The 13,822-nt window shown below is 41.0% G+C and overlaps 2 protein-coding genes and 1 long non-coding RNA gene across 3 annotated transcripts; 2 read left to right on the top strand and 1 right to left on the bottom strand.

Annotated features, from left to right (window-relative positions):
* The first annotated feature begins 499 nt into the window (after positions 1 to 499).
* Positions 500 to 2,355, top strand: atp5l (ATP synthase, H+ transporting, mitochondrial F0 complex, subunit g). Its single transcript, XM_058088273.1, has 3 exons — positions 500 to 668; positions 1,004 to 1,164; positions 2,204 to 2,355. The coding sequence occupies exons 1-3, from the start codon at positions 617 to 619 to the stop codon at positions 2,300 to 2,302; spliced, it is 312 nt and encodes a 103-aa protein (XP_057944256.1). The 5' UTR covers positions 500 to 616; the 3' UTR covers positions 2,303 to 2,355.
* On the bottom strand, positions 1,432 to 11,902 carry ftr82 (finTRIM family, member 82). Its single transcript, XM_058088259.1, has 7 exons — positions 11,137 to 11,902; positions 7,646 to 7,741; positions 6,030 to 6,263; positions 4,535 to 4,694; positions 4,401 to 4,457; positions 3,793 to 3,870; positions 1,432 to 3,716 (listed from the first exon to the last, which is right to left on the bottom strand). The coding sequence occupies exons 1-7, from the start codon at positions 11,731 to 11,733 to the stop codon at positions 3,196 to 3,198; spliced, it is 1,743 nt and encodes a 580-aa protein (XP_057944242.1). The 5' UTR covers positions 11,734 to 11,902; the 3' UTR covers positions 1,432 to 3,195.
* Positions 5,946 to 13,021, top strand: LOC131138914 (uncharacterized). The gene is made up of 3 exons (XR_009132165.1): positions 5,946 to 6,296; positions 7,611 to 7,791; positions 11,119 to 13,021. It is a non-coding gene; the product is annotated as an uncharacterized LOC131138914 (long non-coding RNA).
* The last annotated feature ends 801 nt before the right edge of the window (positions 13,022 to 13,822 follow it).

Genomic DNA, 13,822 nt, shown 5'->3' with positions numbered 1-13,822 from the left:
CTTTGGTGTCCTAGTTTTGTCTTTATAGCTGTTGAGCTATACGTTAATATGTTCCAAGCTGGTTAACAGCATGTTAACAATCTTTACTTCAACTTTTAAGGTGACAAAACACTAGCTTGATGCATTAGCTTGGTTTTGCTAAATTTTGTGCCAAAAGTTGACAAAACACTAGCTTGATGCATTAGCTTGGATGTGCTAAATTTGTGTGCCATATTTTAAGTAGCTGCTGGGTTTGGGGATGAATGTTGCTTTTTTCTCCGATTAAAAACCTGGAACTTGAACCAACCATGACACAAAAACTGGGAAACTACATTTACATGGAACACAAAATCCAGAGATGAGGGCATGATTAGCATTGACTATGAAAAAAACATTGAAAATGAATTAACAGCTGGCTTTGTTGTCTCTACTAATTGGGACAAATTTTGTAGATTAGATTGTAGCGATTGGTTATATCACAGCAATATTTTGTGTCCTTGTAGGTGGGACCTTGGGCTGTTTGTATACAGGCGGTTATTCGGGCAGCTCTGACTGGGGTCCTTCAGCTGGAGGTGACATTCAGTTGGCTAACAAGAAGCCAATTTCTTCCCCAGCGTGTGCTCTCAAAAATCGCATCATGGCACAGGCAGTGCAGAAAATGGTTGCTAAAGTACCAACTATGATTGGGGGTAAGTAATTTTACTGTAATGTCATTCTAGACATATGCGCTATGTTGAGCCGCTATTTTGTATGTTTAATTCTCCCTTGCCTTAGCATGACCTAGCTTAGCTGAATGCTAACCGGAGAGTCCCGGTAGCTATTGCAGTTCGACGAGACACATAAGATGTGACATAGTTTCTCAATGGTACGTTTAATAGTTTATCCATGGTACTTTTTAAATGAATGATGATTTTCGATGACTAATTTGAATTGAGCTTCATGTTTGGACGCTCAGTGCTTAAACATTAGCCACCCAGTAGTAGCTTCCGTCGCGTTATGCTAACGTGGTATTATGGTCTCTCAGCCGCTGTCACGTACTCCAAACCCCGGCTAGCAACCTTCTGGCATTACGCTCGCGTCGAACTTGTTCCACCGACCCCAGCCGAGATCCCAAAGGCCATCGAGGGAGCATCAAACCTTGTCAAGGCTTTCCAGGCTGGACGCCTCGGACAAACAACAGTGAAGGTGCGTTTACACTTTAACTTGGCAGAATGTTATGGATAAACACTTGCACAGTTTGATACATGATCCAAATTTCTTTATGGAAAGGTTAACGAAATAACAAAAATCAGATGTTATTTTTTTAAATGAATGAATGTATTAGTAGTTTAGCCTTTGTCGGTGTTAACATAACGGGTGTCGGTAGCTGTATAATGGACTTGTGATGTAGCAGGTAAATGAACCAAAAGATAACACTTATTGGGTGGTTTTAAGGTTTATTCTGAAGTATAGAAAAATAAAACATCCTCTCGTATGTTATCTTCTGCACCCCCATCAATGCCAAGCAAATTGACACCTTCCAGATGGACGCAAAACAAAGGCACCACAATTAGAACACACAATTTACATTTTCAATTTTTCGCGTAAAGTGGAAGCACTGCCGACTAGTGGTCGAAGGAACAACTGGGTGGGGTGAGGCGTGTCAGAAGAATTGTAACACAAGTATAAAACATAATTTTAAGTATAAAACATAACCTTCCTGAAGGGAAAGACTGCTGCATAAATGGGTAACAACGTCTAATAAGGTATACCACGTTAACTAACTAGTTAACTAAACTACCATTAATCTAGATCTTCATTACCTAGCATTATGACATCACCAGGCTTGGAAATGATCAGCGCCCTGTCTCTGTGATACCCAACAAAATGAACCACTTTTCATACTCTTCCTCATGTCACGCAAACACGGGCATCACCACCACCATCATTTACAGTGGGATACTGAACACAACAGCTTCTGTTATTAGAAGTCCATTTCCTCCTTAGAATTTTCTGTTTCCTATTTCCATTCTCCAGCAGATTTGGCTACTTCCCTGTTATATATTTTTTTTACATTCCCGCTGGAATGGAACAAATTTTGTTCATAAGGCTTCAACCCCTTTGTGGGTTTGCATGAAGAATAATAATAGTATACTTTACGCACTCCTGGTAATTCACCATGTCTGTTGTTTCATTTGCAAACATTTATTTGTCTGAATAATATATGTTTTGTTTCCCCCTGCAGGACGCTCTAAGGAACGGGCTGGTTGCCACAGAAGTGCTGATGTGGTTTTACATCGGCGAGTGCATTGGGAAAGGAGGAATTATTGGTTATGATGTTTAAACATTTGGACTGTCAGTCGTTTTTTCTTTGTCTCTTGAGCATCATATGCTCTACATCCTTCAAAATATCTGGGGATCAATAAAAAGATGTCTATTACATAAAAACTTGTCTTATCATCCATGCTTACATATGTAGGAGGAGGGGGTATTCACCAAATTTGGATCAACCAAAATAAGTGTATGAAATTTCCATAAATGTAACTAAAATGGCAGTATTGCTACATACAGTACAATATACTGACTAAAATCACTATTTCAATTGTTTTTACATTTGAATACCTGTCATCAGCCAATAGGGGGAGCTCTCTGAGTGCACGCAACAGTTATAATACTTACCTGTGTATGTAACTAATGGAAATTCAACATTTTCTTTTAGCTCTTTATTCAAAACTAGGATATTTTTTTCCAAAAAACAAGACTCTCCTGGATAATCCAGTGACTTCTTTTTCTGTAAATATGCATGCATAAAATTAAATAAGGGTTAGTTGAACTGTGAGAAGGCAAATACAGGCTGTGGAAAATAGAATATATTTCTACAAATACTATACGCCAGAGTGGATGGCTATCATCATTGTACAAACCTTCCATAAAGAGTAATGTGATAATGCATTCAATGATAATTTTCATAAGAAAATCCATCTGCACACATTTAGCAAAGATAAATGTGTAAAAATTGAATGTTATGACCAGGTTTTAAACATTACATTTACAGCGCTTTTGGTGAATATATTCCCAAAGTGATACAGAACAAAATGCAAAATCCATCATGAGATGCTTCAAAAATAATCTGGAAAATAACCAAACAATGTAACATTTGCAAAATGGTTATAAAAATATACATTCCAAAAGCAAAGACCGGAATATCTCAATTGTAAGTGATTTTTTTTTCAGTGTTCATTTCATGTTGCAGATTTTGACCGAGGTTCCGACTCCAAAACCCGGATAAAGGGGCTCAGTGAATGTGGTCTCGAACCTGTGCAGCAATGTCATGCTGCTGCCGATGCTATAAAATGCCAGCACGCCTGCAGGGTGATCCAAGTACACTCCTATTCTTGGGGAATGGGGGCCGCTGACGGCTTTGTCCACCCTGTTGTGCCAGGCCGAGTACCCCGTGTCGGAGCAGAGGAGACTCCAGGATCTATCGTTGTAGCCCAGCAGACACAGCGAACCTTTGCCCTTCCGGCTGATGCTCCTGTAGGCCACTCCGATGGAGAACTCCCCGTTCCATTCGATCTCCCAGTAGAAGCGACCTCCGGATAGGGCCTCCCGGCACAGAACCTGCGCAAAACTATCGAACCTTTCTGGGTTGTCTCCATAGGGCTGCAGGTCTCTGGTACGGATGACTTTTCTGCTGTGCTCTGAGATGTACAGCTCCTTGTAGGCTGTGATGGGATCCAACTTCAGCTGGCAGAAGTCTGCATAAGCAGTGAAAAGTTCAACCTTCTTCTAAGTACCCTTCTGTTAAATAAGACAATGTTGATCTTGACTTACATTTGACGAAATCGGCTCTGCTCCTTGGTTCTGGAGTAGACGGCGCACTGTCCACAGTCGTCATATTATGATCTTTACCTAGAAATGAAGATTCGTACAATTGAACGTTATACAGTAAACCTCGGATATATCGGACTCGGATATATCGGAAATTCGCTCACAACGGACAGATAAAAAAGAAACGATTTTTCTGTAATGCATTTCCAATAAAAATTCATTGCATATATCAGATTTTTTATAACGGATTTCGCCTATTTCGGACAAAATCTCCAGTCCCGTTCCAATGCATTTCCATAAAATTTCCCTCGCATATATCAGATGGCCGCATCGTGGCGCTCCTATTCGCCGAATCGTGACAGGCCGCTATACGACGTCATTTGCAGCGTTGCCTGCGCGTCCAGGTACATTGGAAACATAGTCAAGGAAGTGCCTTTTTATAACGGATAAAATCCGATATATGCGTAAAACGGACATTTTCTGGTATACGCATATAACGGATTTCGCTTATATCGAACAAAACCAGTGGGAACAATTGAATCCGATATATCCGAGGTTTACTGTACATTCAATACTTTGTGACTGCTACATTGAATATTATGGTAGCCCACCTCTGCTCCTTCTGTCCAGTGTTCGACTCTCTGTAGTGTAGACCGGAACTTCATTCACTGTAACGCGGAGAGAGCGTTCACGTTTATTGGTGAAGCTACGCCACCAAGAAGAACTTCTGTTGCTAATATCAGACCTGTCTTGGAGATCTTCAGCAACTCCTCCCTTCCAAACTCTTCCAGTCGATCTTTAATCTCGGCTACAGCTTTTCTGACGGCCCCAAAGGAAAAGTCGGGGTTAACCGTCACCTTTGGTATGAAGCCGTCGTCGGTGGGCGTGCACAGGTAGTTGAAGTTCTGGGAATAATGACATTGCTTTAAACATAATCCAGACTCTGGTTGTGGGGGTTTCTAAGCTAAGCTTTCTGGCTAGGGAGAACCATGATGTGTTCCCCGGTCTCCAACATGTCCAGGGGTTCCCTGAAGTTGGACAAACCCTGAACCCTCTTCCCAGGTTGGTGCCCAAGCCACTTCATCTGGATACCCTCAATGTGGAAGATGTTTCCCTTTTGGTCGCTCCCTAATGTTCATGACCGGAGGTGACGTGAGGAACGCAGATCGAAAATGGAGAGTCTACATCACTGCAGACGCCGCACCAATTTCACTTAAACTCCTCCGCTTGGGGGAAGGTTCTCATCCCCGACCCGTAGGGGGCACTCTACCCTTTTCTGGGCCAGGACCATGGACAAAGGGTAGCCCTGTGCCTTAAACTTAATTCATTAATTTTCTCACGAGGGTCGCGGGGGTTGCTGGAGCCTATCCCAGCTGTGTTCGGGCGAGAGGCGGGGTACACCCTGGACTGGTGGCCAGCCAATCACAGGGCACATATAGACAAACAACCATTCACACTCACATTCATACCTATGGACAATTTGGAGTCGCTAATTAACCTAGCATGTTTTTTTTGGAATGTGGGAGGAAACCGGAGTACCCGGAGAAAACCCACACATGCACAGGGGAAAACATGCAAACTCCACACAGAAATGGCCGAGGGTGGAATTGAACCCTGGTCTCCTAGCTGTGAGGTCTGCGCGCTAACCACTCGACCGCCTTGCAACCCTAACTCTCATTATGTGTACTATATTGGGGAATATGAGTGTAAAGTTGACTATAGGGGTGTTAGTTCATGTCTAGAGGGCTCTACTAATGTTCATTCATTTTCTACCACTTATCCTCACGAGGGTCGCGGGGGTGCTGGACAGCTGTCCCAGCTGTCTTCGGGCGAGAGGCGGGGTACACCCTGGAGTGGTGGCCAGCCAATCACAGGGCACATGTAGACAAACAACCATTCACACTCACATTCATACCTATGGACAATTTGGAGTCGCTAATTAACCTAGCATGTTTTTTGGAATGTGGGAGGAAACCGGAGTACCCGGAGAAAACCCACGCATGCACGGGGAGAACCCTGGTCTCCTAGCTGAGAGGCTTAGCCTTAAACGTAATTTCCATTCAAATTGCAACGTTAATAATAAGAGTGAAACAGTTCACAACTAGTTTTATCGTCAATATGTTATTAATACAGTAGCTTATATATTACTACTCTTATTAAAGCCATGCATTGTATGTTCAAATATACTAAGAAGTAGTGATTCCAGATGTATGTATTTTTTTCTCAAGCAGTTGTTCTACCTGCAAAAAGTGGATGTGGTCATCAGTACCATAAAGCTGCTTCAAGCCCGACTCTTTTTTCTTCAGTTCGTCAATCTCCTGTTCCAGACGCTCGATCAGAGCCTCGGCTTGGTTGAACGCGGCCTTCTCGTTGATACCGATCAGCTTGGTCACCTCCGACCTCATCCTCTCGATGGAGCGAATCATGTCCTCGAACATCTTCTGACTCTCCAACATCGCTCTCTGGGCCGAGTTCTGCACAGGACACAGGGAATGGGAACAATCTGCGTAAGCCATCATTTTTTTTTTTTTTGAACAAATGCTAAACAACCCGGCACTTTTGACAAAAAAGGCTATTGAATTTGTTGGATAGTCAATGATAAATAATTTTGTAAAAAATATGCAAAAAAAAAAATAATAATGCAAATAAAACCATCAATAAAAAAAAAATTGTTGTCCGTCATCTACAATTTTAAGTGCCTTCAATTGACTGGCAAAAAATCAGGAATTACCGTATTTTCCAGACTATTAGTCACACTTTTTTTCCTAGGTTGGCTGTTCCTGCGACTTATACTCCAGAGCGACTTATAAATGAAAAAAAGTGTTTATGTTCCATAAACACTGGACACCTTTTCTGTTCATGTTTATTTTTTGTTACCCGCAAAAAATGCGACTTATACTCCAGTGCGACTTATGTATGTTTTTTTGTACCTAATTATGTATTTTTGGCCTTGTGCGACTTATAGTCCAGAAAATACGGTGTATATATACCTTATTTTCCGGACTATAAGTGGCACTTTTTTTCCTAGGTTGGCTGTTCCTGCGACTTATACTCCAGAGCGACTTATAAATGAAAAAAAGTGTTTATGTTCCATAAACACTGGACACCTTTTGTGTTCATGTTTATTTTTTGTGTAGCTGAATAACCATTGTGTTAGCATATCTTACACCTATTCGGCCTGTTCTCTATTCTTTTATTCATGTTAGAACTTGCCTTCCAAGAGGACGTAATGTCTGTTTTGGTCAAGTAGTTTGGAAAATAAATTACCCGCAAAAAATGCGACTTATGTATGTTTTTTTCTACCTAATTATGCATTTTTGGCCTTGTGCGTCTTATACTCTGGAGCAACTTATACTCCAGAAAAGACGGTACTTGTAGATGATAAACATTCAAAAGTAGTTCCTTTTATAATAACATTGCAGTTGACTCAAAAAGTTAAAGTGATGTCGCCATCAACAATATTTCACTGTGTTGATTTGATGCAAACATGTTTTATAACGCAAACATATCAAAGTGGTCCCAATTTTGATGTCAACTTTAAACGACTTTTTTGGATAAAGGAGGGGCCCGTGGTACATGCCGGAGGAAATATTTACAAAGTTGGAATGTCGATGCTAATAACGCAGAGTCGACATGGTTTTAGCCTTGTTTTTAACTACATGAAAAATATCAACATTGATGTTTCAGTGTGTGGAGCCATGTTGAGGTTTGTTATTTTGGAATAAGGGTTTAAAAAAAAACACAGGAAGTTCAAGCTGTTCTGTTGTGATGTCATGCATGATGGTGCTTCAAACTGTGGAACTTTTTTTTTTTTTTTTTAGAGAATCTGGAGCCCTACATGATACATTGATGTTACCTTCAATGAATCCACCGCGGTCTTCAGCTCGTCCAGCTCCTTGACCCTCTCCTGGCATTTTTGCCTGATCTCAGCTGTGGAGATTCCCAAGAGTTTCTGGAACAAAGGAGAATGATGCCATGGATGATCATACACCATCAGACCAGGTGCATATGACGTGGTAATGGTTGAATTTCATTTGAACATGCATCAGATTACAATTGAACGCATCACATAATCAGTTCCCAGTTCCACATGTCCAAAAGGAGTAGGAAGAAGCAAAGCTTATTAAATCCTTACTCCTCCATCTGGTACTTTTACAATCAATAACTGTTACATTTGTTCACTTCCTGCTTTCCATAATACAGTTTGGGTTTTTTTTTGTTTTTTTGTTTTGTTTTGTTTTTTTTTAAATGTGAGGTACATTATTTATAGTAACTGTTACATTTGTTCACTTCCTGCTTTCCATAATACAGTTTTTTTTTTTTTAGTGTGAGGTACATTATTTATAGTAACTGTTACATTTGTTCACTTCCTGCATTTCTAATATATATATTTTTTGACATTATTTTTTACAGAATTTCATTTGAACATGCATCAGATTACAATTGAATACATCATATAATCAGTTCACAGTTCCACACGTCCAAAAGGAGTAGGATCAGTAACTGTTACATTTGTTCACTTCCTGCTTTCCATAATACAGTTTAAGGTTTTTTATTGTTTTTTTTTTATAATGCACCTCGTACCAAAGTACAAGGTGATATGACCATACAATGACATAATGGGTACCATAGTAACTGTCAATATAGTGATATATATAGCACATCATGGTGTGTTATATAGCTTTACACTGTACAGAGTTGTAACGACAAGCTCCATACACAGTCCCATTATAATGTGTTCACAAGCAAAGCCAAACATTCATTCATTCATTCATTTTCTATGCCGCTTGACCTCACCAGGGTCTTTGGGCGCGAGGCTGGGTACAACCCGTGCTCATCGCCAGTTTTGACAAACAACCTTTCACACACAATTTAGAGTCTCCAGTTTAGCTAACATGCTAACCTAACTTTGGTATGTGGGAGGAAGCCCACGGGGAGAACGTGTAAACTCCGATTTTATGTTGAAAAACTTCAGGTTCATATTTGTAGGCTTAGTACAGCCATCCAACTTAGCATGTCTCATAAAGCCTATTCAAATAGTCTTCTCAGGACAGGCGGGTTTTATCTCCGAGGGGGTTTGTCATGGAATTCTGGCCATGTCAAGAATGTAAAAACCACCGCTGATTGCCCCGCTCTCTTTTTTTTTTTTTTTTTAAAGAGATGTTTCAAGGTGCACTCCACACTGACACGCAGAATAGAGGTCCTTTCTAATTCAGCTTTATTCTCAAACCCGCCAAGCCATTCTTCAAGATAAGCTGGTGGAATGTTGGGAATCTGGCAGGGGTAAGCATGAGAGCGGGGGAGGGGGAGAGACGGTGTGAGATTTGTGAAACTCTGATTAGAGACGCCAGGCTGGTGTGTAGTAGTAAAAGGAGATCAGGGCTCAACGTGTAATAAACAATACCGATTTATACCACGCTATCTCTCTCTCTTGAACGCGTCTGTTTAGTTTCACATGGATTGTGTTTGGCCGGGATTCATGATCCTTGACTCCCTGGCATTCCAGTATCACTCCAGACCCCCTCCTCCCACAGGTGGGAAACGGAGCAGGAAGACAGTTTCTGTGTATCCATCCCGCAGATGGAACACTGTAGCTTTTCAGCGGTGATAGCTAAGACACTTCCCCCAAAAAAGCCATTCCAGCTAATCAGAGAGTCACATTTGTTTTGGCGGTGAATGCCTGCCAAGGTAGCTGATAGCGTTAGCAAAACGGGTCAAAGTACACGCAGCACTCAAAAGTTTGGACACACAATGTGTGTGCTGACGTTTGACTGGCAGAGTAAAGTTCCTGATTTCTTATTTTTTTGCATGTTTGTCACACTTAAATATTCCAGCTCATCAAATAAATGTAAATATTAGTCATTGACAACACAAAATACAGTTTTTAAATGAAACTTTTTATTATTAACGGAGGAAAAAAAATTTCCCTGTGTGAAAAAGTCATTTCCCCCCGTTAAAACATAATTTAACAGTCTGGAAAAGCTTCTAAAGGTATTTCTAAAGCTTTAGGACTCCAGCCAACCACAGTGAGAGCCATTATCCACAAACGGTGAAAGCACGGAACAGTGGTTAACCTTCCCAGGAGTTGCCGGCTGGCCAAAATGACCCCAAGAGCGCAGCGACGACTCATCCAAGAGGTCACAAAAGACCCCACAACAACATCCAAAGAACTACAGGCCCAACATGCAAACTCCACACAGAGATGGCCGCGGGTGGGATTGAACTCGGGTTTCCCAGCTGTAAGGTCTGCGCGCTAACCACTAGTCCGCCGTGCAGCCAGGAAACAATATTTATACTTGAAATTTCTCTCCCTTTTTTTTTAGTGGGGAACTGGTATTTACCTGAAACGTACATATGTTCCAACCATTCACACTCACATTCATACCTATGGACAATTTGGAGTCGTTAATTAGCCTAGCATGTTTTTGTAATTGGGGGAGGAAAACCAGAGTACTAGAAACCGGAGAACATGCAAACTCCATACAGAGATGGCCGAGGGTGGGATATAACTCGGGTCTCCTAGCTGTGAGGTCTGCGAGCTAACCACTAGACCACTAGCTAACTAGGCCACTAACTAGCTAACTAGACCCCTTGCTAACCACTATGCAGCCAGGAAACAATATTTATGCTTGAAATTTCTCTCCCTTTTTTAGTGGGGAACTGGTATTTACCTGAAACTTATTCAGAGTCGCTAATTAGCCTAGCATGTTTTTGGAATGGGGGAGGAAACCGGAGTACTAGAAAGCGGAGAACATGTAAACTCCACACAGAGATGGCCGAGGGTGTGATTGAACTCGGGTTTCCCAGCTGTGAGGTCTGCGCACTAACCACTAGACCACCGTGCAGCCAGGAAACAATATTTATGCTTGAAATTTCTCTCCCTTTTTTTTAGTGGGGAACTGGTATTTACCTGAAACTTATATATGTTCCAACCATTCACACTCACATTCATACCTATGGACAATATTTATGCTTGAAATGTCTCTTTTTTTTAGTGGGGAACTGGTATTTACCTGAAACTTACATATGTTCCAACCATTCACACTCACATTCATACCTATGGACAATTTAGAGTCGCTAATTAGCCTAGCATGTTTTTGGAATGGGGGAGGAAACCGGAGTACTAGAAAGTGGAGAACATGCATTGCCGAGGGTGGGATTGAACTCGGTTCTCCTAGCTGTGAGGTCTGCGCGCTAACCACTAGACCACCGTGCAGCCAATTTCTGTAGTATGTCTGATGATTGAAACAAGTGTATACACCACTAATATGTTGTACTGGAATGAGTACACAGTATTTGAATGTCTTCTACTGGTGTGTTTGCGTACAGGCGACAGAAGGATCCTACCTGTTTCTCACTCCTCTCGGCCTCGGCGGAGACGATGTCGTGTCCCTTGTGTTCACTGACCGTGCAGATGGCACAGATACACATCTGGTCGGTCCGGCAGAAGAGCTCCAATGACTTCTGGTGCTGCGGGCAGATCTTCCTGTCCAGGTTCCCCAGCTCGTCTACCAACTTGTGCCTTTTAAAAGTGGCTGACTCGTAGTGAGGCTTCAGGTGCTTCTCGCAGTAAGACGCCAGACAGTTGAGACAGGACTTCACGGCCTTGAGTTTCTTCCCGGAGCAGAAGTCACACGGCACATCGCTCGGCCCGGCGTAGCCGTTCCCCTGGGGCGTGTTGACGTTGACGTTGAGGTTGAAACCGCTCTTTTTGATCTTCTCGGCCACCATACTGAGTGTGGCGTTGGGGCGCAGCACGGGCCTCTGAGTGAAGGTGATCTTGCACTGGGGGCAAATGTAAATCCCGGTGTAGTCTGCCTCGTTCCAGTACCCGCTGATGCAGTCCATGCAGAAGCTGTGGCCGCATGGGATAGCCACAGGATCCCTCAGGAGGTTCACGCACAGGGTGCAGCTGAAGTAGTCCGGGGACGTGTGATCAGCCATTGTCAACTTTTCACGACAGAAAAATGCCAGGAGCAGAGAGCGTAGAGTGGAGTCTGTGTGGGAGTCCGCCCTCCAGAGTTGTGTGGTACAGCCTGCCCGAGACAGGACCTACTTGTATTTCTGAATTCCAGAGGTTATTGATTGAAAGCAGACAAGGCCCGCCTCCTGAACTGGGAGTATACGGGAGCCCTGCCCTGCTCAGATAAGCAGGTTGAGCAAGGGTGGAGAGTAAGAGAGCGAGCGAGAGAGAGAGAGCGAGAGAGTCATGTAGGAAGACAGGAAAGAGAGGAAACCGAAGGCCTCAGAATGAATGAAATGTGAAAAGTTTGAAACGAGAAAAGAAATACGCTGGACGGACGACGCCTCCGTTTCCGGTGCAGCTTACTTTTTCAATTCCTCCAGCGGCTCATCTCGAGGATGACTGGTGCACGCTTCTCCGCAGCTGTATTTCCACCTATTGTTGTCAGACAGAATCGCCATTGTCTGAAACCGGTTACAGTCCAACAAACACAGATGGGAGGCCGAGGTAGCGCTGGAATTTAAGGGACCACCCAATAAACAAACACGTTGCGAGCCCGAGCGTTTTCAGGAAAAACATCCCCTTTCCATCTCCTGGAATGAAAGATCTTCCATGTTGTCTTTGGTAATTCCAGCATTTGATCATTTTAGCAACTTTAATGCAATTTATATCAAAGTACCCCCGCCCCCCTTCATTTTTGGACGTTTTATTATATTATAAATATATTATATTTATATAAATATGCCAGCCGGCAACTCCTGGGAAGGTTAACCACTGTTCTGTGTTTTCACCGTTTGTAGATAATGGCTCTCACTGTGGTTGGCTGGAGTCCTAAAGCTTTAGAAATACCTTTAGAAGCTTTTCCAGACTGTTAAGTTATGTTTTAACGGGGGGAAATGACTTTTTCACACAGGGCCACGTAAATTTTGATTTTTTTCCTCTGTTAATCATAAATATGTAATATAATATAATGTATATATATATATATATATATATACATACACAGTATTTTCAGGTTGGCTGTTCCTGCGACTTATACTCCAGAGTGTCTTATAAATGAATATAAAAAAATAAGAAAATTAATGTTAAAACTAAAATCAAATGTGAAATATAAATGTTAAAATAAATATTAAATATATATAAATAATATAATGTAATATAATATAATGTAATATATCTATATATATCACATTTTCCAGACTATAAGTCGCACTTTTTTCATAGGCTGGCTGTTCCTGCGACTTATACTCCAGAGTGACTTATAAATGAATATTGAAAAAAATAAGAAAATGAATGTTAAAACTAAAATCAAATGTGAAATATAAATGTTAAAATAAATATTAAATATATATAAATAATACAATGTAATATAATATAATGTAATATATATATATATATATATATATATATATATATATATATATATATATATATATATATATATATATATATATATATATATATATAATAGTTGCACTTTTTTATAGGTTGGCTGTTCCTGCGACTATATATATATAATGCTTATTTATTATATGAATTTATATGAATATTATATGAATATAAAAAAATAAGAAAATAAATGTTAAAACTAAAGTCAAATGTGAAATGTAAATGTTAAAATAAATGATAAATATATATAAATAATATAATGTAATATAATATAATGTAATATAATGTAATATTTTTTGGCGTTGTGCGACTTATACTCCGGAGCGACTTATAGTCCAGAAAATACAGTATGAAGAAGATTAATATTTCATTATAAGAATAAATAATAATATTAGTCCATCCCGACATTTTTCTGTGCTTTAGTAAACAGCAGTAGAACATATGTAAGTTTCAGGTAAATACCAGTTCCCGACTAAAAAAGGGAGATAAATTTAAAGCATAAATATTGTTTCCTGGCTGCACGGCGTTCGAGTGGTTAGCTCGCAGACCTCACAGCTAGGAGACCTGAGTTCAATCCCACCCTCGGCCATCTCTGTGTGGAGTTTGCATGTTCTCCCCGTGCATGCGTAGGTTTTCTCCCGGTACTCCGGTTTCCTCCCACATTCCAAAAAAACATGCTAG

The sequence above is a fragment of the Doryrhamphus excisus genome, chromosome 11, assembly GCF_030265055.1.
Source record: "Doryrhamphus excisus isolate RoL2022-K1 chromosome 11, RoL_Dexc_1.0, whole genome shotgun sequence".
Classification (NCBI taxonomy): Eukaryota; Metazoa; Chordata; class Actinopteri; order Syngnathiformes; family Syngnathidae; genus Doryrhamphus; species Doryrhamphus excisus.
The sequence above is the reverse complement of the archived record's forward strand: the minus strand, read 5'-3'. Positions and strand labels throughout refer to the sequence as shown.